This window comes from Suillus clintonianus (assembly GCF_016758775.1).
Source record: "Suillus clintonianus strain FC179 chromosome Unknown DEU56scaffold_115, whole genome shotgun sequence".
Classification (NCBI taxonomy): domain Eukaryota; kingdom Fungi; phylum Basidiomycota; class Agaricomycetes; order Boletales; family Suillaceae; genus Suillus; species Suillus clintonianus.
Genome location: NW_024539339.1, coordinates 87536 through 110316, shown reverse-complemented (window position 1 = coordinate 110316; position 22781 = coordinate 87536). Strand labels below are relative to the sequence as shown.

The 22781-nt window shown below is 49.9% G+C and overlaps 6 protein-coding genes across 6 annotated transcripts; 3 read left to right on the top strand and 3 right to left on the bottom strand.

Annotated features, from left to right (window-relative positions):
* Positions 1 to 619: 619 nt before the first annotated feature.
* On the bottom strand, positions 620 to 1926 carry DEU56DRAFT_760317 (aspartic peptidase domain-containing protein; the record flags this gene model as incomplete). The annotated part of the gene is made up of 6 exons (XM_041350417.1): positions 620 to 700; positions 834 to 1036; positions 1091 to 1272; positions 1316 to 1359; positions 1419 to 1515; positions 1694 to 1926. The coding sequence occupies 6 exons, from the start codon at positions 1924 to 1926 to the stop codon at positions 620 to 622; spliced, it is 840 nt and encodes a 279-aa protein (XP_041203326.1).
* Positions 1927 to 2764: 838 nt separating this feature from the next.
* DEU56DRAFT_831853 (uncharacterized protein) lies at positions 2765 to 4051 on the top strand. Its single transcript, XM_041354571.1, has 5 exons — positions 2765 to 3045; positions 3094 to 3212; positions 3263 to 3720; positions 3780 to 3890; positions 3944 to 4051. Exons 1-5 carry the CDS (start codon positions 2813 to 2815, stop codon positions 4034 to 4036), a joined length of 1014 nt encoding a protein of 337 aa, XP_041203325.1. The 5' UTR covers positions 2765 to 2812; the 3' UTR covers positions 4037 to 4051.
* A 375-nt stretch (positions 4052 to 4426) lies between these two features.
* On the bottom strand, positions 4427 to 5285 carry DEU56DRAFT_760315 (uncharacterized protein; the record flags this gene model as incomplete). Its single annotated transcript, XM_041350416.1, has 2 exons — positions 4427 to 5131; positions 5208 to 5285. The coding sequence occupies 2 exons, from the start codon at positions 5283 to 5285 to the stop codon at positions 4427 to 4429; spliced, it is 783 nt and encodes a 260-aa protein (XP_041203324.1).
* Positions 5286 to 7667: 2382 nt separating this feature from the next.
* On the top strand, positions 7668 to 8434 carry DEU56DRAFT_718968 (uncharacterized protein; the record flags this gene model as incomplete). Its single annotated transcript, XM_041347651.1, has 4 exons — positions 7668 to 7779; positions 8021 to 8034; positions 8064 to 8171; positions 8288 to 8434. Coding segments are annotated over 4 exons (381 nt in total), but the record flags the coding sequence as incomplete, so codon positions are not given.
* A 32-nt stretch (positions 8435 to 8466) lies between these two features.
* On the top strand, positions 8467 to 10928 carry DEU56DRAFT_831843 (terpenoid synthase). Its single transcript, XM_041354570.1, has 5 exons — positions 8467 to 8702; positions 8757 to 9969; positions 10106 to 10279; positions 10363 to 10830; positions 10887 to 10928. The coding sequence occupies exons 2-4, from the start codon at positions 8899 to 8901 to the stop codon at positions 10522 to 10524; spliced, it is 1407 nt and encodes a 468-aa protein (XP_041203322.1). The 5' UTR covers positions 8467 to 8702; positions 8757 to 8898; the 3' UTR covers positions 10525 to 10830; positions 10887 to 10928.
* An 8414-nt stretch (positions 10929 to 19342) lies between these two features.
* Positions 19343 to 22411, bottom strand: DEU56DRAFT_72862 (general substrate transporter). The gene is made up of 16 exons (XM_041348054.1): positions 22004 to 22411; positions 21948 to 21950; positions 21796 to 21830; positions 21627 to 21739; positions 21565 to 21573; positions 21341 to 21513; positions 21201 to 21288; positions 21012 to 21146; positions 20706 to 20956; positions 20611 to 20650; positions 20464 to 20560; positions 20364 to 20408; positions 20095 to 20311; positions 19987 to 20038; positions 19836 to 19938; positions 19343 to 19785 (listed from the first exon to the last, which is right to left on the bottom strand). Exons 1-16 carry the CDS (start codon positions 22062 to 22064, stop codon positions 19663 to 19665), a joined length of 1545 nt encoding a protein of 514 aa, XP_041203321.1. The 5' UTR covers positions 22065 to 22411; the 3' UTR covers positions 19343 to 19662.
* Between the last annotated feature and the right edge of the window lie 370 nt (positions 22412 to 22781).

Genomic DNA, 22781 nt, shown 5'->3' with positions numbered 1-22781 from the left:
ACAAGTACTTCCAGGATCCCTGATGTGTACACCTATATTTCCGACTTGTATTCTCCAGCTTGTTGCCTCAGAATCAAACGTGATCGCGTCTGATGTGCACTGGAGGTTGGTGCGTAAGAATGAAGAATTTGTACCATTAGTTCATGTAGGTATCACTTAGGTACGAGCGAGCAAAATCATTGAGATCTTGAGATAGCACGGTGCAATGATGGAGATTTCTACGCGTGTGAGGTCAGTCCCCCAGCTAACATGTGGCACCAACATCCAAGCTTGGCCCTGGCAGGGTAGACAGACCATAGATGAATTCGTTCGTTCGTTCTCAATCTAAAAGTGTAGTGTAAGGTAGGAATCTGTTCGCATTGCCGATCATTGTGTCGTTGAGGGTTCCGAGGTTCATGTCCAGGGGACTGTTCGCCCAGTTGGTACCGCTTAAGGACTCAGAAGGAGATGTAAACTGTGACATTAGTGTCGCAGGCTGGGAATAGGTTAGTCTTTTGTTTATCCTGATGTGCGCACATATACTGACGGATGCATATAAGCCTTGTCAGTCTCCAGCAAGCTCTGTGGAGCCAGACACTTGGGCCCAAATATTTGCGGTGATAGTGTGGGCCCGGGGGCCCTAGTAAGGTAGCGCCCGTGTCGATGGCAGCAAGACCGCTAGGTGGGTCAATGGTGATCGTCTTGCCTTGTATAATGACCACTGCAAATTGACCATTCAGTATGCTGATGACACGACATAATGATGGCGCTAACAGCTGACGGACTGGTCAGGTTCAAGCGCTCGATGGAGCCCTGGTACAAAGTGGAATTCGTTCCCCCGAGTGTGAGCATACTATCCGGGCAGAATTAATCTGAGTGGGTTGGTTGACGTGGCGTTCGAGGTAGAAAGAGAACAAGGGTTCTGACAGATCGTTGCCGTTATACAGGGATTGCCAGAAAGGGCTAGTCTGGAGAGCAGAAATTGAGGCGAAGCTGAGACCCATGATACCTGAGAGTCCATCGTCGATCAAGCCAGAGGTGATGTTAGTAACAGCGACTATGGTCAAAATAAGGTTAGGTCTGAGTCTAATTAAGTCCCCGATAGACATACGAAGTTCCCGAAACATTTCGAAGGTGACGCTATCTTGGGCGATAGTACCTTGCGCCGATCCTGAGCCATAATCAATGTCAAGGAGGGAGGAGGATGCAGTCTTGTATGTTGATGATTGTGAGGGGTAAAAGTCGAGTACATCTGATCCGCAAGTCTCGAGCACAAGATTGAAGTTCTGTGGTCTTCACAGAACGGATGTTTACGGGTATTCCTACTTGAACGTACTGAGTTCCAATGCTCGCGACACCTGAGCAACTGGAATCGTTTTCCTAAATCAACTGTGGTCAATTGCGTGAACTATATGTATATGAAGGCTCGAGTTGCGAACCTCGTCCGTGATGGGAATTGTAGCAGCGCTTGCTCGCTTCAAATTCGTGCTCTTCACGTTTAAATTTAACGTTGCCTTATAAACATACTTCTTCCGCCTGTAATAAACCGGCGTGCTTACAGCAGGATCGGAACAAAACTTCAAGTCGAGCGACTTACGGTCAGCGTTGGAGCCCGCACTTATGTGACACGTTCTCGACAACACGGATACCCTTCTATGACGGCCGAAAGAGCACTACAACATGATGAGCTATTGACTTCTGGCTAATCACGAACCAGAAACCCTGATTCCATTCTTGCAAACGTAGAACGCTTTCGAATCGACTGTGATTTGAACAGCATTTACTTTGGCACCAAGTGGCAAGGGCCCAGAAATACAGCAAACGAGACTTGTCCAATTGTTGCCAACTGTAGAGACTGGATCGGCGGTTCTCGTAATCGGTTTGGCTAAATGATTGTGCTGGATGATAGAAGATGATGTCAGAACCTTGCGGGGAGAGAGTAGGCATTACGCCCAGGGCCAGCGGATATACAGTCCAGAATATGTAACACCCTGAAATTGACTGATGGGACTGACACTGGCCGCCGCGGCCTGGAACCTTTCAATGATTAAGGGCCCGCAAGCTGTTGTGTACCCTGATTAGAGACTCATCTGATCCGCTGATACATAAATATCCATCGCTATACTCCTTCTCCATATATGAAGGAGGTTTCGGAGATTGCTCCCCAAATATAAAAAAAAATGAAGGGGTGGAAGCCCATGAACTCCAGGCTGCTGTGGATGAAGGTTAGACGCTGATACTTCTACCTACAATATTCAGCCTCGCTCACATCCCTTACACGAATTTGGAGCTTATCATTTCCGTGAGTTTGAAAATGCCGGACGTCGCTTTGGTACGCACGCGGTAAACTGATACGGAGTTAACCGCGCCGTCATCCACCAGAGAAGGAAGACAATCGCGCATGTTGCCAGAAGACTCGTGGAGTCGTGAAGCCAGCGGCCACTCGGTGCCTTCAAGCCTTCAACCTGGGATAGACGATAAGTCGAAAGTATATTGAAACAACCTTCCGAAGCGCGACGGCGTATGGCAAACATCTAAAACCATGGTTTGAGTGATTTTGAGACTCGTTAGGGCAGTCACCTCCGGGCGCCAATGCATGAGCGCTCGAGCCCTGCCAACTTATAGCATGGCTCGATTTCAATAAAAAAAAATCCACTGTCGCGATCGAGCGTCCGTGTTTGTGTTAGGAAAAGCTAGATCAGCTGGAGCTGCTATAGTAGTCTAGTCTGCATGAATAATTGGCATGGTATCTGCAAAGTTTGGCAGTGCAAGTAGGGTCAACAACAAACGCGTAAACAAGCATCAACAACGCGGTCGAACAGCGCCCAATCGAATGTCGGAAGCGTCGAGCTCTCGTCTCCTATATCGCGGCTCGCTCTCTCTGCCAGACTCTTACATCCTCCTAGATGGACTCACATTCTCAGCAAACCTTCTCGCCAACAAAGACCTCCTCCATAATCCACTAGCACTGGCACTCGAAAGCATGCGCGGTCGGCCTTCCCTCAGACTGAAAGGCACTCAATCGCTCAAGAATCTGTACATAGACCCTTCAGATGACGTCTGTATGTATGTGAGTACACTAAACTTTCATCGTACCCCATTTACACCCAACAGGGACATCCATCCATCCGCCACCCTCTCTCGCGTCTACTTTGAAAACATGCTGTGCCTATCGCGTCTCTCTCCTGATGGACGGACAGAAATAGGTGTGCGTGTCGCCTTGGGAGATACCGGTACATTCACTTTATTCTTCCATTTGATTTGGACCAATTGTCATTTGTAGACGGTCCCGCAACGACCGAAATACTGATATTCGGAAAGATCCATCCTTCGCTCACCACTCCGTCCCTAACAATCCACGTAGCACGCATCACTCCCGCGACTCGTGCTCCCCGCCCAGATGATCCCACACCCAGAAAACCGCCTCAGCGTCTTCTCACACGCACACAATCCATCGGAGAACTCGCCGCAAACACGAGGATCAAAATCAAAGGAGATGATTCAGAGGTAGTGAGACGCGCAAGAGAGGTGATGCTGCATTTGCCGAATTCGAAACCGCGAGGCCGAGGAAAGAGAAAAGACGAGGAAGGAGGCGGCGCTATGTTCAAAGTACCCGCGCTCCCAGCAAGGAAAACCAATCATGCACTAGACGCAGAGGCTTTTGGGCCCCTAAGCGATGCTAAAGGCAAAGCACGCGCAACAGACGAAGGAATTGGTGATACAGAGCAGGAGAATAAATCTGTGTGTCCCATTCTCCTCCTTCGTGTCCTTGCGTTGCGCTCAAACATCACATTCCACAGATCATCAAGAAATTCACTGTGAGACACCTTGATGCAGTCGGTGTGTCCAAGGCACATCCGGAGTTCAAGGAACTCTTTGGGTTCGTTTATCGTGGGACGGCGTTCGCTCTTGTGCGTGAACATGTTCTTCTTTGTAGTTGTGTGCTTATTTTTTTCTTTTTCAGAGAGCCACGATAAAGAAATCTCCCGTTAGTGCACGAGCTCTGGATACACTTGTGGAAACACATATTAAACTTTATTTTACATCACCCACTTGAGAGGATGGCCTTTTTTCCAGCTGGAGATCGTTCACATACAACATGGAATTATATACCCCGCTCATAGAAACCATAAATGCTACTATCATAAAAACATATGAAGGATGAAGAAAAGGAGAAGTCATAGATGTGTAATTATACTCGTAATAAGATATATGTCCAAAGCTGCAGGAAACCAAAGATGCAAGCCTACTCGCCAACCATACCACCCATGCCCACAGAAGACCGTAATGCTACTATCATAAAAACGGACGAAAGATTGTCTAGTGAATAAAAAGCAAGCCATAGATATTCAATAAGATATACAATAACCTTAAGATAGATGCGTCCAGAGCTGCAGGAAAACCAACGATGCAAGCATCTTTTTCTTTTCTTTTCAGAGCACCAGGCTCAAGCGCCGCCCCCCACAGCAGCAGCGACAGGCCCTGGGTAAACACTCCCCACAATTTCCTTGAATGCTCTATCATCTTCATACCTCTCCCTCGTTTGCGTAACAATAACCTGGAATACAGGCCTGGGGCTCTCACCACCCCTCATTGGCATATCATCCTCATCCCTCTCAAAAGCTGAGGATGTGCTGAAACAGTTGAGCGCTTGGAGCACCGGGCTCGTGGGTCGCGAAGGGGGGTTGGAGTGGGGTAACGCAGATGAAAAGGAAGCTGGAGAGGCGGTGGGAGATGGCGAACGTGAGAACATCCGCGCAAGCGTCATTTGCGTTCTAGATGGCATACGACTGGGATTGCGATGGGGATTAGGATTGGTACTGGTATTGGGACGAATGATGGTGCGTGTGACTACGACGTCATCCCTGTCGTTTGTATCGACTTGTGGAGTGTGCGATGGAGGCACGTCGGGGGTAGCAGAAGACTCGCTCGTTTCTGTAGTAGAAGTAGAAGTAGAACTGGGTGTGGATGAGCGTGACGCCTCCGAATCTGCATCTTCCCCGTCAAGAGGGACAACCACAACCTCGTGGTGCGGCCAAATACCGCCCACACTCGTATGTCCAGAAAATAGCATACACTGCCGAGTTCTGACGCAAAGGCCCTGCCCCATCGTCAATTTTGAAGTGTCGGTTTTAGGAAGTGAGTTGGGTGTCTGAGAATGGAAATGGAGGTGAGTGTGGTGTTAAGAAGACGCAAGGAAATGAAATGAAAGCAAAGGAAATACTTACTGTGCTTGTGCGCAGTAGCGGATCGAAACGTTGTGCGTCCATGGGGCCATAACGTGCGGCGTCCATTTGCATTTTCATGTCGGTATGTAGGCAATGAGAGGGCTCCGGTGCGATCAAACAAATTTTGGAATGCCCGTGAGGAAAGGGAACGATGATCTCCTCCTCATCGCGAACGAGGGATTTAAGCAAAAAAGCGTGCTCCACAAGTAATTGTGGACAATAGTGTGTGGAAGCAAAGCGTCTGCCACATACCGTGACTGTGCCACTGGCGCTTTTTGTTCCTTTGTTGTCCGTCTGTGTGCGTGTGCGTGGATGTGGGAGTGCAAGGTGGCGTTGGCGTTTAAGCAACAGCCCGCTTTGTATGAGTGCGAGTACCAACATTTAATCCCGGGCGTTTGAAAATCTGGTGAGGATCCATAACGGAACGTGTCGTCCTAGTGGAAAAGCTGCCATGCGTTAGGCGCGTTGAAAGAGTCTTCGTTATCATGAGTCAACATGTTTGTGAGCATGTTCGTTTTCGAGCGGCCATCGTGTCTTTAACGTGTTCTGGTCTTCGTGCTGGCGCCTATTATAACGTATTTTGCCCATAGGGATTCCATGCACAATCCATGTACGGGACCCGCAATGGGGCTTGGCTGTCGTATGCGCAGCTTGATGTGGCGGAACCCGCGTTTGAGATACGGAGAGCGAGGAGGGTCGTGGTGCCCAGGGAGCTGGCGCGGTTGATCGTAGTGAGCGCTAGAGATTGTGTATTGGAGAATCGGGTGCTCACTGACGTAGGTGCCGCCTAGACATGCGGCAGGTGATTACCATCATGTCGCCTCGTGCCATGATGATACTGGCACGAGATGACTTGCCTACCGGATTCCCGGGCAACGTGGGCGCAAGGTGTCGACAGCCGAAGGGTTCGCTCCACAGAATCCCGGTGCTAGGTTTCCTATCCACTACATGAGTATCTGTAGCGTTAACATTGTGTAGCCAATGTACACCCTTGTATCATGACTTACAGTATGGTGCTTCCAGATATGACCTCTACCTTCAAACGACATTGTATCAACCAGCAAGTTCCCTTTTACACTTCACCTCAAACGGCTGCATTTTCTCCAGTTCGATCGTCTATCATGGCCATCCCAGTTTATCAAGGTTTCAAATAGACAGAGCACTGTGTTACTGTAAGACCTTAGCACGTTCGGGAAGAGGAAAAAGAGACAAGTACACCCGGAGCAGTCACGGTGTCGGTGTGGATGGTGTCGGTGGGTGAGAGCAGCTGTATGAGATATTTGCAGATTTCGCCAACTATCTACACAGCTGCTCTCGCCGTTTGGAGATTGAATATTGAGCATTGTGGACTATGCGTTGTTAGTGATATCGATCTTGGATTGATCAGTGAATTGAATTTGAAAGCATTTTGTCTTGATTTTGTCGGGAAAAAGTTCGCAGGCTTCAAGTTACGATACCCTCCTTTGAAGGCGGCGCTTAACAAACTTGTGATCCTGGCCCTTTCGACACCAGACGCACCAAGTTGAACGTCGATGTCGATCGCAGTTGGCCTGACGGCGCAACTCATCACCAGACCTTTGTCCCAAATTTCATCACAGTACCAGTGCACGTCTCGCTTCTCATCACTTCGTACCTACATACTCAATACCGGCGTATTCATCAATGATCACCACGGCCTCCATAGAGCATATTGTCTCTCAGCTCTCCTCCCCGGAGGGCAGAGAGTAATATGCACGAATGGAATAAACAGGACAAGCTAATAGCAGAATTGCCGCATCTCGGAGAGCTCCATCCGCAGTTGTGACTGCAACACTTTCAATAGGTTTCAGTGCAAACCGGCTAGGTTTCTCATTGTAACGTGAGTTATGCTCCACTTGACTGCATGAGAACGGCAGTGAAACCTTCAATACAGTGCTTCTTTTCATAAATCCACATTCATTTTTGATGACCCCAAGCATATCTCCCTCTATATACCGACGATGGCATGTGGGGCCGACAGCCTGGGGAGAAGGAGAGCTCAGACCACATACGTGTATACACGTTCAGTGAAGACGGCACATATTGTTCCAGTAAGTGTGACTCACTGGCGACCCCGGTGTTGACTCTCGAGTGAGAACAAACACGCAAAATTCGCAAAAGCCTTGAAGAATCACGTCGGAACGTTGGTCTAGAGTACTACTGTCGGATCATATTGGTCAAAAAAATATGGACGATGGTACACGTATAGTACTTCACGGAAGGAATGAGGGCGCTCGCTGCTCAAGCGCCCAGCGCAGATTTGTCCAGGGTCGGGCCAGGGGCTGACCTAAAAAGGCAAACTGATTCATGGGCATCGGAAGCAATAAAGCAAACCTTTCAAGTCATCCTCAGCTCTTGCGACCAACTGTATCAATCTCAAATTCCGGAGCTGACCTCGACCTAACTCCGTATCGACTCATCTCACGAACGACACAGTCCACGATGCTCAACCTCCCAACACTTCACACCTACCTCACACAGCTACTCTCACCCACCGACACCATTCACACCGCACTACTTCTAACACCAGAGGGTGCGATCGTCTCCTTTGCCTGTTCCTCAACGGCGAGTGGGAATGATGAAAGAAACGCATCGCATACGCTTACATCCCTTGCTACCAATGGACACACGACGCCCCCTAATACGCACGCGTCAAGCGCCAATGGATATACTACTCCCCCAAAAGGACAGACCACGCCTTCACAGGGACGTACCCCACCACAAGGCCGTACCCCACCTCTACGAGGGAGGACTACCCCCCAAGGATCTACTACGCCACCTCACTCGCTCAGTAGTGCTGCATCTGGCAGTGTGTCTTCTCAGACAACGTCCTTGCAGCGCTCGAAGGATGAGATATGGATATTGGCTGGGTTGAGTGCTGAGGTGTGGGCTGAGACGAGGTGTGAGGAAGGGGATGCGAAGGGGATGGGGATGGCAGAGAGTGAGGTGGGTCGTTGCTTTCTTTGTTTTACGTTTCTTCCCAAGTTCACGCGAACATTCTATTTGCATACGCGTACACTTTTTCCCTTTGTATGAATGTTTGACTGACGAGTAACGCGTAGCTGGGACGAATAGTCGTAGTCCCTGTGGACGATGCTAGTCCAGAAGTACAAGAAGAAAGAGAACCACTGTTATTACTTGCTGTAAACGGTGGTGCAGAAGCAGATTGGAAGACTATGTGTGCAAAAGTACGCCTTTCACATACTCATTCTCTTGAACACTGATGTCCTGCATTTCTCAGGCTAAAAAACTAGGAGCATACCTTGCGCCTTCCGTAAACAAACACCGAAGCGCTATCGAAGCATCTCCACTGAACCGGACGCCGGCTACTGGGAGCAAGAGTCGGACGAGGAGCACAACGACATCACCAGGTGGTGTTTTGCGGTAGCTGGAGTGTACTTTGTGCGACTTGGTGATAAGGAACGTGAAGAGATGTAGCCAATGAGAGGACACGGTTTTGTGTGCACACGACTTATGGTTGGTGGTGGCCCTCATGACGAATGTACGGGACTAGAATATATATTAATACAGGTACTGTGTAAGTATCTAGGTTGTATTTGGAGTGGTCTGGAGTCGGATTGATACGCGATGGTCGGCCGGCGCGGGAAAAAATAGAAAACGGGAAATTGGCTTCTTCCGTTGAACTCATCTTTAGTCTTGGTCGTCGTCGAGGATGCGGTTATGGTCGTCTCCAGTAACGGTGAGCATGCGCATAGCGTCTAATGCGCGTAGAATAGCACGACACGCACGACACCACAGCGCACTAGCTCAGCCTCAGCCTCGTCCCGCTCCACCAACCTCGGGAAAAACAGACCCATATGTCCTCCTCGCGCCGCATCTCGAACAGCTGCGTACTTCCCTGCTCACCCTCCTCGGAAGTTCCCATCCATCCCTTAATGCCATAGCCCAATACTACTTCCTCCATCCCTCCAAACAACTCCGACCCCTCCTCGTCCTCCTCTTCGCGCGTGCAACAAACGGACTAGGCGCCGAATTCCCCCAAGTAAACTGGGCAGCAGACAATGCGAGAGCACGCCAACAAGAGCTCGACGCGCCTTTGACTCGAAAAGACGTATTATGCGACTGGAATCCCAGCATGCCAGACCACACCGCGTCATTCGAGAGCGCGTTCGAGCTGCGCATACCCCCACCCCAACCATCCCCATATACCCCACCACCCCCACTCCTCCATCAAACCCACTCGCCAGCACTCACCCATACGATGCTTCCTACGCAGTTGCGCCTGGCACAGATCGTGGAGATGATACATGTTGCTTCTTTACTCCATGACGACGTGCTTGACAAGTCGCCCCTTCGTCGCGGCGCAGCTAGTGCACCAGCTGCTTTTGGGAACAAGCTAGCTGTGCTGGGCGGTGATTTCTTGCTTGGACGCGCGAGTGCTGCGTTGAGTCGGCTAGGGAGCAATGAGGTGGTAGAGCTCATCGCGAGCGTTATTGCTAATCTTGTAGAGGGTGAGATTTTGCAGATGAAGGGGAATGGAGGGGAAGCTGCTCCGTCGTCGTCGTCTGCGGGTAATGACATTGACCTAAAGTGTCTTCATTCTTCCCCGTTATCGACTCCCTCCGATAAATGGTCTATTTATCTTAAAAAAACATATTTGAAGACGGCTTCGCTTATGGCTAAAGGAGCGCGCGCTGCTGTCGTACTTGGAGGATGTAGAGAAGGCGAAGTGTGGAAAGAAGTGGCGTATGCGTATGGGAGGAATTTGGGTATTGCATTTCAGGTGTGTTTGCGCACTTTTTGTTGTGTCTGCTCGTGCTTTTGTCACTGCACAAGTAATTCCGTTTCGTCTTGTCCTGTGGCATACAATTTTCTACACTATTTCCGTTCTACAAGACACATACTCATTCCTCGCGCAGCTCATAGACGACACCCTCGACTTTTCCTCCTCTACAGCTCAGCTCGGCAAACCCGGCTTTGCAGACCTGCGGCTCGGACTCGCAACAGGACCCGCGCTCTACGCAGCTGAAGAGTTCCCAGAGCTCGAAGCGATGATAGGGCGGCGGTTTGGTGGGGATGGAGATGTCGAGACGGTGAGTATCGCTTCCCGTAAATCACATTTTGCAAATCGCTGACTCATTATTTCATTTTCTATCTGCTGTCATGCGATGTGTAGGCCCTGACGTTGATCTCATCTTCTCGTGGTGTAGAGCGTACGCGTGAGCTAGCGCGTGTACATGCTGAGAAAGCACGAGAGGTGTTGGCGTTCTTGCCTAGGAGCGAGGCTAGGGATGCTTTGGAGGGGTTGACGGAGGGTGTTGTGAGGAGGCAGTGGTAGATGCCCTTGAGAGATGGACGGTGAACCAGGCCTTACCCATGTGCTAATGCAGTGTTGATATCCTAGTTCACACATGGACCTGCTGATCCATAGCAAGTTGAGACGCGTCATAGCGTGTCTTGTCAGCGAAAGTATTACATAATTTATCGATCATCGTTCGCATTACATAGAACACGTACACAACGTCATCACAATTCAGTCTCGTTGATTTTGAGCCAGCACCAACCAAGGTTTGGACAAGCTTGTGCATAGGTGATTTCACGGGGGATTGGGTGAGATCTGAAGCAACCATTGTACTCGTGAAGTGTAAGGTGCTTCCTTCCTTCCAATGATATACTGGAGGGCAGACTTAGTAAGAGTAGGGTTTACGCTCGATCGGAGTGAGCTAGTGGAGTGCTCTCCCTCGGTCCTGCGATCCAATTGTATCAAGGGAGCGCAAGATTAGACGGACTCATCTTGTGCTATCGATATCAGTATTTTTGAAGGGCTGATAGACACCCAGATTCCCTTCTCAAATCGTAGCGGCGCCAGCGCCAACCCCGACTCCGCAAGAACAGACAAAATATGATTCGCAGATATTTGTAAGACGACAATGCAGGTAATTCATATAGTTTCGAGTCAAGCAACCAAGCTAGAAAGACAACCACTTGAACCTACTCGACCATAGTATACTCATGCTCGTCCTCATCAAGCACATCAGTGAAAGAACCTTTTTTAGTGGGCGACTGCCCAGTTGTCTCGTCCACGGCCTTTCTTTTCCCCTTCTTATCCTCGAGCGAGTCCACAAAAACGGGCTGAGTGTACTTAGTGCAAGGCAGAAGTTGCACGTGTTGCAGTATAATCTGGTATATACGAGACCCGTTGACATCGCAGGGGTTGGTGTTGTCTCTACGTCAGAGGTTGGTCGGTCAATGGTAAATAATTCGTCTATAGGGAGACTAATCAATTTGGTGCATTCCACTAACTAGCTACTGATCCACCAGATTTTCAGCGTCATCTTTGGCCGCGCCATTATATTCAATGTCAGAGCAGGCCCGACTTACGAAGTTCGAGAGTGACTTCCAGCAAATGAACTCAGGACCGATGTGAGGTGGGATGACGGCGACCAAAGAAAAATCCGCAGCAGCCGCAGCAGTTAACTTCATAAGACGGGTCTCCCGTCCCACCACTTGGGCCTTGTGTTTCTGTTGGTTGTCCCTGAGACCCTTGTACCACCGGCGTAGGTTGACCTGGTTGCGTTGAACTGTCGGCCTCATTGTTGGCATTCGTACGTTGCATAGCTGCGGCAGCTTCCGCGTCAGATTCAGGGACAATACCGTACCTCTACATTGTGTTTCAATGGAAGGAAAGAGAAGTGACGGCGAGAAAACTCACGTCTTCATCACGAGCAGCCGGTACATCAACAGTGCGTCTGGAAATCCCTACAGGAATTAAGTTGAAATTCCAATGTCGGGGCTCGTGCGTTGTTGATGGAGGTGAATTTGGAGGTCGAGGACGGAAACGTAGTGAACCGAACAAACTATGGAGGACAGTTGGTGGGCTCGCAGGCGGAGCTGGGGCGCGATTTGTATCGTTGGCGAAGAAGTCTTTGCCCTGTATCGATGTCAGGCGAGAAAGAGTTCAGGAACGAAAAGCAACACTGACATATTTCGCCGAGCCTTTGTTACTCGCGTGCTGTTTGGAGAAAATTGGGTGTGAGGAGAAGTGCTGAACAACAAATGAGCGAAGGACAAGGTTAATCACAACTGATAGGCGCACCTCTCTCGGTCGCACTGGATGCCCCTAGGAAAAAGTAAGATCGAATGGGAAAGAGAAGAGGAGCAGGGCTGACTTGCCTTGGACTTCGCGTCAGGATTTGCATTGGCATCATCCACCTTTAAATCAGAACCGTTAAAAACGTGTTAAGGCGCCAATGCACATACGCACGCCAACTTGGTTGCCACCCCGCTGATTGAGCGCTGCTTCCATGCTCCAAACATAGACTTTTGCGTCTGATCCACCACTAGCAATGTATTGTCCATCACGGGATATGGCAAGAGTAAAGACTGTGTCGTCATGTAAGAGTGGATCTCCGACTGGCTGATTGGTCTTGAGGTCCCAGATGCGAATCGAGCAGTCATACGATCCGCTAACAAGATAATTTTCATTAGGGGACAGACACAGGGATGTGACGAGGTGGGTATGACCTCGAAGAACGACGAGCTCCTCCCCATCAATTGACCGCCATCTTCGGATGGTGTGATCAAATGACCCGGAGAATATATGTGCGCCGTCCTTAGACCAACACAATGACGTCACCGAGTAATCATGTCCCTTGATCTCGATGAGCAACTGCCCGTCCTTGGACCACACGCGGATTATACAGTCCTCGCCGCCGCTCATGAATTTGTCGCATTGCGGAGAGTATTTGACAGCATTCACCCAGCCATGACCGGTCTCTATTGGTGTCGCTATTTGCCGGCCAGTATTCGGATTCCAGCGTCGTATGGTGCCATCTTCCGATCCACTTGCTATCTCCAAGGCATTGGGAGACCAATCGAGGCATCTCACTCCATCATTGTGCCCCTCCCACGGGTCACCGACCATGATGCCCTTCCTTATGTTCCACAGTCGTAGTCTACCGTCGTTACTTCCGCTCACGACCATTGTTTCATCCGGAGATAGTGACATTGTGCCTATCCCCCCACCATCGCTATCCAAAGGCTTTCCTACTGGCTCTCCGTCCCTTTTCCAGTGGCGAATCGAACAGTCATCCGACGCACTCAGTATATCGCAACTGGTGCCCAAGCATGCAAGGTTCCATATGCATTCGGAGTGACCCTCGATGATGCACTCCGGCACCAAGCTCCCTACCGGACGCACTGGCTTTGGTTTTTTCCAGGATGTGGTCCGACTGTTGTGGTTGACAAAGTAGGACCGCCCGAGTGGCGAGATGTGCCATTCGCATCCATCAATAACGAGTTGTCCAGGTTCATCTATGCTCAGCTATGAGTTCCTTGCTCCTAGTGGAACGTTCTTCGCTCACCTAGTCGTACTCCTGGTAAAGGTCGGTTCCGTGAAACCATAGTAAGCGTGGTGTCTTGATATCTTGTTGCACCACTCAATACCTGATACTGTTGCCATTGAGGGGGGAGCGCCTCATTCCCGCCTGCTTCTTGATGAGTAACTCAATACGTATCATAATACTATTGATCACCTTCCCAAAGAGCATCCTGGCGGCGCTGTGCACCATATGGTGGTGGATACTTCGCTCCCGCTCGAAGAGGTGCAACACGTGCTGGCGAGTCTAACAGCGCTTCTCTCCGTCCGGTTGACGTATTTGACTCGGCCTCTTTGCGGGGCATGGCCAAGAAGAGACGATGAGGGCAGGCACGGGAATGCGTAAAACAATAGTCGAGCTTAAGGAAAGATGGTGATGATGAACGGATCTGCTAGATGCTCAGACTTGCTTGCTGTGGTTGGAGGCAACTTTGGTGAGAAGACTTGTTAGCGGCAGTGCTTCGAATTTCGATACACTTCGGTTTGTTCCGTCTGATAATCACTTGCACTAAATCTGTCAGCGAGCGCTAAGATATGGAGTATGCTTGAGCCAAGGTTCGACATATATCGAGACACCTGGACCACCAGTGAGAGTTTATTTTGAATGTAGTGTAATGATGCAAACGCAGTCACACGCCTAGTCGGCGCCTCTGCAAAGTGTGACCAAAGTAGAGCATACATACAGTTGTAGCGACATTCAATTCCCAAGTCGAATCATCCATCGATTGATCACTATCCTAGTTATCGACCGACATCCTCGAGCCCTTTAAGACACTCCCCGTGCGTATCTGGCGTCCAGTTCTGGAGCCTCTTGTCACGACACCATAACTCAGGCCGCCCACCCCCTCCCGGGTCACGTTCCCAGCGAACATCAAGGTCCCCGCGAAGCCATTGTACTTGTGAAGTGCAAGGTACTTCCTTCCAATGATATACTGGAGGGCATACTTAGAGCTACTAGGGTATACGCTCGACACGGGATGATGTTGCTGCGGGGGGGGAGGGGGTCGTAGGCGTGGGCGACCTGCGCGCCCCCCAACTTTGAGCGTCCCTAATGATCCAACCGACTCTGCAATCTCATCATCGGCTCCTGCTTCAATACACTAGAAACAGTGTCTTCCGAGGCAGCATACAGAGCGCTATAGCAACTCATCCGAGTCGACACCGGGATCGCCCAATGTATCTTATCCTCCTGTGTTATCTATGCATACCACTTTGTACAATAATACGAGCACCAGTGGAACTTGACTCCACCCATCTTGTGAGGTATGTCGAATTCAAAACTGGATGCATACATTTCGGTGGTGGGCGTGTCGATCATTTATGACGGTGCAGGGTCCTCATGAACACCAAGCAAACACTCATCACTCGCGACATGCCTACCTGCCTCATCTATGCGTGTCTAATCGCTCGTTAAGTGGTTGGTGGAGCGTGGTGGAGCATGGAGAGAAAGCTTGGAGGCGACATAATACTTCTCGTCCTGTCTCGACTCTCCTGGGTTTCAACTTTCTCTGCCGCTGTTTTTTCTTCAATGCTCTGTCAGGTTGATGGACTAGTACTCATCATCCAGGTTCTCCACCATGCCTCCATCCTGCTCCCAAATAGTTGCATTGTATCAGCATTATCCGTAGGGCCAGCACCACCTCCACAGTAAGTACTAGCCCCATCCCTGCACACGCCCTCGTCCGACACCACATCCCTACGCAGTTCTCACCCAGCACCGCATGCTTTTGTTTATTGAATCCATCATCAAACACGAGCTCACCGCTAACGCGCGGGGAGTTGACTGGAAGATGATGACGAGGAGCATACGGTGCACACTGAGGAATGTAACGCCGCCTGTCCTCAAGTCTATCTCTGCGTCTGCGTTTGCATCTGCATGCACTTTGCACCGGGACATCTTGGTTAGATGTGGGTCTGCATGTGGTTCCTTTACCTTACTTTACAATTCATAGCTACCTAACAAAATAATATCATGTACATCTGCATGGGACAGCACAAGCTAGGAGCGAGATACAATGCCTAAACGAACACGAAAGAGAAGAGAGAAACATGGAGTGACTTCCAGCAAATGAACTCAGGACCGATGTGAGGTGGGTTGACGGGCACCAAAGAAAAATCCGCAGCAGCCGCAGCAGTTAACTTCATAAGACGGGTCTCCCGTCCCACCACTTGGGCCTTGTGTTTCTGTTGGTCGTCCCTGAGACACTTGTACCACCGGCATAGGTTGACCTGGTTGCGTTGAACTGTCGGCCTCGTTGACATTCGTACGTTGCATAGCTGCGGCAGCTTCCGCGTCAGATTCAGGGACAATACCGTACCTCTGCATTGTGTTTCAATGGAATGAAAGAGAAGTGACGGCGAGAAAACTCACGTCTTCATCACGAGCAGCGGGTACATCAACTGTGCGTCTGGAAATCCCTACAGGAATTAAGTTGAAATTCCAATGTCGGGGCTCGCGCGTTGTTGATGGAGGTGAATTTGGAGGTCGAGGACGGAAACGTAGTGAACCGAACAAACTATGAAGGACAGTTGATGGGCTCGCAGGCGGAGCTGGGGCGCGATTTGTATCGTTGGCGAAGAAGTCTTTGCCCTGTATCAATGTCAGGCGAGAAAGAGTTCAGGAACGAAAAGCAACACTGACATATTTCGCCGAGCCTTTGTTGTTCGCGTGCTGTTTGGAGAAAATTGGGTGTGAGGAGAAGTGCTAAACAACAAATGAGCGAAGGACAAGGTTATTCACAACTGATCGGCGCACATCTCTGGGTCGCACTGAATGCCCCTAGGAAAAGGTAAGATCGAGTGGGAAAAAAAGAGGAGCAGGGCTGACTTGCCTTGGACTTCGCATCAGGGTTTGCATTGGCATCATCCACGCTCTAAACCAGAACCGTTAAAAATGTGTTAAGGCGCCAATGCACATACGCACGCCAACTTGGTCGCCACCCCGCTGATTGAGTGCTGCCTCCATGCTCCAAACATAAACTTTTGCGTCTAATCCACCACTAACAATATATTGTCCGTCACGGGATATAGCAAGAGCAACAACATCATCGTCATGCAAGAGTGGATCTCCAACTGGCTGATTGGTCTTGAGGTCCCAAATGCGAACTGAGCAGTCTTCTGATGCGCTGACAAGATGGCCTTCATCAGGTGACAGACACAGGGATCTGACAATGTTGGTATGACCCCGAAGAACGACGAGCTCCTCTCCATCAATTGACCGCCATTTTCGGATGGTGTAATCGCCTGACCCAGAGAATATACATGCGCCGTCCTTAGACCAACACAATGACTTCACCGAGTAATCATGTCCCTTGATCTCGATGAGCAACTGCCCGTCCTTGGACCACACGCGGATTATATAGTCCTCGCCGCCGCTCATGAATTTGTCGCATTGTGGAGAGTATTTGACAGCATTCACCCAGCCATGACCGGTCTCTATTAGTGTCGCTGTTTGCTGGCCAGTATTCGGATTCCAGCGTCGTATGGTGCCGTCTTCCGATCCACTTGCTATCTCCAAGGCATTGGGGGACCAATCGAGGCACCTTACTGCAGCATTGTGCCCCTCCCACGGGTCACCGACCATGATGCCCTTCCTTATGTTCCACAGTCGTAGTCCACCGTCTATACTTCCGCTCACGACCCTTGTTTCATCCGGAGATAATGTCATTGAGCATATCTCCCCACCATCGCTATCCAAGGTCTTTCCTACCGGCTCTCCGTCTCTTTTCCAGTGGCGAATCGAACAGTCATCCGATGCACTCAGTATATTGCAACTGGTGCCCAAGCAGGCAAGGCTCCATATGCATTTGGAGTGACCCTCGATGATGCACTCCGGCGCCAAGCTCTCTGCCGGACGCACTGGCTTTGGTTTCTTCCAGGATGTGGTCCGACTGTCGTGGTTGACAAAGTAGGACCGCCCGAGTGGCGAGATGTGCCATTCGCATCCATCAATAACGAGTTGTCCAGGTCCATCTATGCTCAGCCATGAGTTCCTTGCTCCTGGTGGCACGTTCTTCGCTCACCTAGTCGCACTCCTGGTAAAGGTCGGTTCCATGAAAACATAGTAAGCGTGTTGTCTTGATATCTTGTTGCATTCAATACCTGAAACTGATGCCATTGAGGGGGGAGCGCCTCATTCCCGCCTGCTTCTTGATGGGTAACTCAATATGTATCATAATACTGTTGCTCACCTTCCCAAAGAGCATCCTGGCGGCTCTGTGCACCATATGGTGGTGGATACTTCGCTCCTGCTCGAAGAGGTGCAACACGTGCTGGCGAGTCTAACAGCGCTTCTCTCCGTCTGGCTGACGTACTTGCCTCGGCCTCTTTGCGGGGCATGCCAAGAAGAGACGATGAGGGCAGGTACGGGAATGCGTAAATCAATAGTCGAGGGCAAGGAAAGATGGCGATGATGAGCGGATCTGCTAGATGCTCAGATTTGCTTGCTGTGGTTGGAGGCAACCTTGATGACAATACTTGTGAGCGGCAGGGCTTCGAATTTCGATATACTTCGGTTTGTTCCGTCTGATAATCACTTGCACCAAATCTGTCAGCGAGCGCTGGGGTATGGAGTATGCTTGAGCCAAGGTTCGACATATATCGAGATACCTGGACTAGCATACATACAGTTGTAGCGACATTCAATATTCAATGCCCAAGTCGAATCATCCATCGATTGATCACTATCCTAGTTACCGATCGACGTCCTCGAGCGCTTTAAGACACTCCCCGTGCGTATCCGGTGTTCTGGAGCCTCTTGTCACGACACCATAACCCGGGCCGCCCACCCCCTCCCGGGTCACGTTCCCAGCGAACATCAAGGTCCCCGTGAAGAAGACCTTGCGCACCACCTAGAGCGGGATTCCAGAAAGCGAAGCCGACTTCTGCGATAGCGGTGGTTTCAACGCGTGGATCTCGAGACACTGGTAGAGGAGGGAGGTGCATGAGGAGAAAGGGGACGCTGGAACCGAGTGCACGGGTGAGGGTCGCAGTGGTAAATTTTGACTCACGGGTCCGTTTGCAGAGAAATATTCATTTGCTTGCCAGAGAACCCTCTTCCACTAAGGTGGAGTCGGGGACGCGTCCTTCCATGCATCATGACTCGAGGGACGCATCTTGCCGTTCTTGAGAAGAGAGGCTAGCTATGGAAGTCAGCTATTATAGGTGGGCACGCATGTTACCCCTCTCGATGCGATGTTTGCTTCTGATCATCAAAGAGAAACCAAGAGGAAGCCTTCTATCAAAAATATTGGCACTGAAACGACGATCACTGGTTTTTATCATGACGGATGGAAGGTACAAGATGTTTCGGGGTTTTCCGAGTCTGGTCTTAAACTTGAGCGTTCTCCTCGGAGGGTACTTCCAACTTGCCTAGGTACATTTCACATGTACACCATGAACATATTCTGGTGCCGTACCACGTCCAATGCCTGGTCAGTCTATAACGCTAGTACATACTAGTTAAATGTAACAGAGTCATGGCCCACACCCTATGACGTTAGCCGCACATGCCAAATTTCCTATACAAGGTGTGCGATCGACGGTTATCCGTATCTACGTGCCCCAGGCTTTGGCTCCAGAGTGCCCGACAGATATACAACTGTTAATGAGAGGTAATCACTGTCTTGAGGACCAGAGAACTATGTGGCCGCACACGTTCCAGGCTAACAACATGGATACCTTGATGTGCTTCTATGACGATCGAAAGAGTACCACTGTGTTTCGACATGATGATGCTATTGACCCAGGCCTATTCCGAACGCACCAGGAACCCTGGTTACATTCTTGCAAAAATATAACACCCTCGAATCGGCTGTTTGAACAATATTTTGGCATCAACTGACAAGGGCCCAGAGGTACAGCAAACGAGCCTTGTTGCCAAAGGCAAACTGCAGAGACGCATCGGCAGTGACCAAGGTCAATGTTGTGGATTTGTCGAAGGTCGGTGCCACAGTGCACCGTGAGCAACCATCTTAGCCTCTTAGACGATCGATCAGTGAGATACGGTCCACCACAATCTGCTTATCGTTTAGAATAACATGATCAGACGTGCAAGAGGGTGGGTATCAATGCGTAATATTGTAGCACATCTCTCTCTCTTCAGGCCTCCTCCACAGAGTCCGACGCTCGTTTCTCGTGCACTTCGTGGTGATAATGCTTCTCACTCGGTCTCCAGCCTACAGATCGCCAGGGTGCAACGCCAGAACGGTACAACTCGTCCACCTAGTTGTTCATCAGATGAGCAGCAATTTACAACGCGCATGAATTATTACCTCTTCTAAAGTTAGACCTTTGGTTTCAGGGATGGCGAAATACACGTAGATGTATCCGAAGACGAGCATGCCGAAGAAGACCAACATTATCAATGGGCCAATCCTGGCGAAGCGTTCAGACTCAGAACCTTTGGCTGTAGTTTAGACTCACTGGTCGACAATCCTTGGAGAGAAGAACGAAAGCATGAAGTTCCAGAACCAGTCTTGGACAAGCGTGAGCTACGAATTCAAATGCTGAAAAAGAAAGTAGCACTCGTACTTGATGCACTGCCGAGGGCGATTGACTTGGGGCGCACTCGAAGAGGGAAAGATTCTCCCAGGTATACCCAAGGAGTAGGGCCCCAAGTCGTGCCGAAAATGAACACTTGGAATATTGCAAAAGTGATGACGACGTCGCCCCCAGCTCTATTGCGAGCGGTAAGCTCTGAAGTCGGCGTTCCAGTAGGCGCAAGGGTAGCATGCCCAGCCACAGCAACCTGACGAAAGTATCAGTCCAGCACTATTTGCCAACAGATAAAGTGCACGCACGATTAGTGCACAGATAGCTTGTGAGAATGCGCCAAGGAGAAGGGACTGGGAAAAAATCGAGTAAGTTTCCGCCCTAATCATCTAGTGGAATAAATCAAACCTTTCGGCGACCCCAAGTCTCGATGAAGTACAACGCGGGGAGAGTTCCCGCAACTGACACTGCACCAAGAACCGTCTGGATGATATAAGGTGAAAGCCTGTTATCACATGAGTTAAACTACAATAAGAGAAGAGATTTAATACTCACCCTGCACCTGCACTCTGAAAGAAGGTGTCGCCATAGTAGTCTGTCGACAACAGCCATTAGTGATAAAATAAACCAACCAGCACGAGGGATCTTACAGTAAAAGTTCTGGCCGTTAAGCTGCTGAATAAATTGAAGCATCATGCCATTTATAGTCCGACGCCACAGTGCATTTCTCGTGGAGAAGCATTCTAGCCAAGTCGCTTTGCCACCCTCATTCTCTGCTCTAATAGCAAAATCGAGTTCCTCCACAATTTCAACAACAATAGTGTCGTCTTGTGAAACACCATTGAGTTCTGCGACGACCTTGCGCGCTTCATCGCCTCGTCCAGTTCCGAGAAGGTGCCGGCTGATATTAGTAAGTATCGTCAGTTTGCATGAGATATTTCAAAAGTTGCACGTACGGTGATTCTGGAAGGAAAAACATTCCAGACAAAAGTATGATACCCCAGACCATTTGCAATCCGATGGGGATTCGCCAAGACGCGGAGTTGTTGAGTGTATGGCTTCCGAGTTCAAGCAGGTAACTGAAAAATATGCTAGATTAACAAGTGTTAGCGAGCGCTCTGATGGACGATGAAGACTCCACGAACCCCGAGATGATTTGGACTTGATAAATCACCAAGATCGTGCCACGAATAGCTTTCGGTGCCGTTTCTCCATTGTACAGGGGCACAATGGCTGAATTGACGTAGTTAGATTCACAAAGTCATCTCCAGACACTAACACCAACCTGACAATGAACCGACGCCTAAACCTGCAATATAGCGACCTATAACCAACTGAACAAGAGAGTATGTCGTGCCAGTCTGGACAGCCACGCCAACAGTGAAGATGGCCGACCAGAACAGAATGGATCCACGGCGTCCAAGCCGATCAGAAGTGAACGCTTGCGCGATAGCTCCACTTTTGTCATTGTTAGACTATCATGAGAATAACGAGATATAATTTCCCCACCAGAACGTGCTATGGTGAGTATGAATGTCAGCAAATATCAGAATCAAATTTCGAAGTCTTACCCAGCCGACAGCAGGGAGACAATGATCGATTGTCTCGAACTTGACAGGTAGTACTGGCCATCCGTTCCTTCTTGGCCGAATCGGCGGATAAAGTCTGGCATGATCAGACATCCCTGAAGTAGACAACAAGTTCAGATATGTCGAGGACTGAGGCAGTGTGAACGCATACGGAAATGACACCCATGTCATACCCAAACAGGAAACCTATCGCCAAGAGTTAATTAGATGAATCTACTGCAGATCAGTGAGCAAATAAATAGGAGCGTTGTAGTTGCTGATAAATGACGTACGTTTACCAGTTTGTATATGAAAGCCGCGCACCTCCTGCAAGGGAGAGTCCAATAAGCACTGGATGACAATGACGAGAGTGAACTCACCAAACGCGATGAAAATGGCGAGCAAGACCGCTCTACGGCTCGTTGGAACGTCTCTCGCCATGATCAAGTGAGAGAAACGTCTAAGAAAAGGCGTTTGAAGAAGCCCTCCTGCTCAACAGGCATGCTTAAGTATAAGTTCTGGACATGCGGAGTAAGATCTCGTCATCCATCATATGACGGGGTCATGCGGTCCGGGGATCATAAAGAAGGAAAATTCGTCAAAGGCAAAGGCTTGATACACTCCCGACCTCATACAACCGAGGTGAAAAATAACCTTATGGTTTTCAAACGCCCTCGCTGAACGCACAAGCAGCCGCTTAGGCGGCTAGCCAGTCGTTCTGAGCATCGTTCAGAGTGCAGATGGGTTTGCAATACCGGCACAAAATTTGTGCGTGCGGTCGGACCTCGGTACGTTTCGAAGAGCGCCTTTTATCCTTATCCCGACGCGTGACTTTGATCGCGGGAAATAGAGTCACTGGGCCAAACTGCACCTGAGCAAACACATCGGTAGCATCAAGGCAGTCAAGGCATGAGTGATAAAAAGAGTGCCAGTCCACACACGCCCGTGGGTGAACGACAAGGCGCGTGTCCTCAGCTTAGAGATAAGTGTGCCACCGCAGTAAACCACACTTAGCGTCGCTGAAGGACCACAGCGATCTAGACTGAAGGAACGCGGCTCTCCCATGCTTCTCCCGGTATCTGTCAGCTTTCGCTGTTAGTTCGGTACATCCCTTCTTTACTTGTGGAGTGATAGCATGCAAGACGGCTGGGCGTCGGA

Bases quoted from the DNA above. Each gene is read 5' to 3' on its own strand.
- DEU56DRAFT_831853 (XM_041354571.1), top strand. From the start codon at position 2,813: ATGTCGGAAGCGTCGAGCTCTCGTCTCCTATATCGCGGCTCGCTCTCT. The intron at 3,213-3,262 runs GTACATTCACTT...TGTCATTTGTAG, and splicing joins TGTCGCCTTGGGAGATACCG to ACGGTCCCGCAACGACCGAA. The intron at 3,891-3,943 runs GTGCGTGAACAT...TTTCTTTTTCAG, and splicing joins GTGGGACGGCGTTCGCTCTT to AGAGCCACGATAAAGAAATC.
- DEU56DRAFT_831843 (XM_041354570.1), top strand. From the start codon at position 8,899: ATGCGGTTATGGTCGTCTCCAGTAACGGTGAGCATGCGCATAGCGTCT. The intron at 9,970-10,105 runs GTGTGTTTGCGC...TTCCTCGCGCAG, and splicing joins ATTTGGGTATTGCATTTCAG to CTCATAGACGACACCCTCGA. The intron at 10,280-10,362 runs GTGAGTATCGCT...TGCGATGTGTAG, and splicing joins GGGATGGAGATGTCGAGACG to GCCCTGACGTTGATCTCATC.
- DEU56DRAFT_72862 (XM_041348054.1), bottom strand. From the start codon at position 22,064: ATGGCGAGAGACGTTCCAACGAGCCGTAGAGCGGTCTTGCTCGCCATT. The intron at 20,651-20,705 runs GTAAGATCCCTC...TGTTGTCGACAG, and splicing joins TAACGGCCAGAACTTTTACT to ACTACTATGGCGACACCTTC. The intron at 19,786-19,835 runs GTAATAATTCAT...ATGAACAACTAG, and splicing joins AAGGTCTAACTTTAGAAGAG to GTGGACGAGTTGTACCGTTC.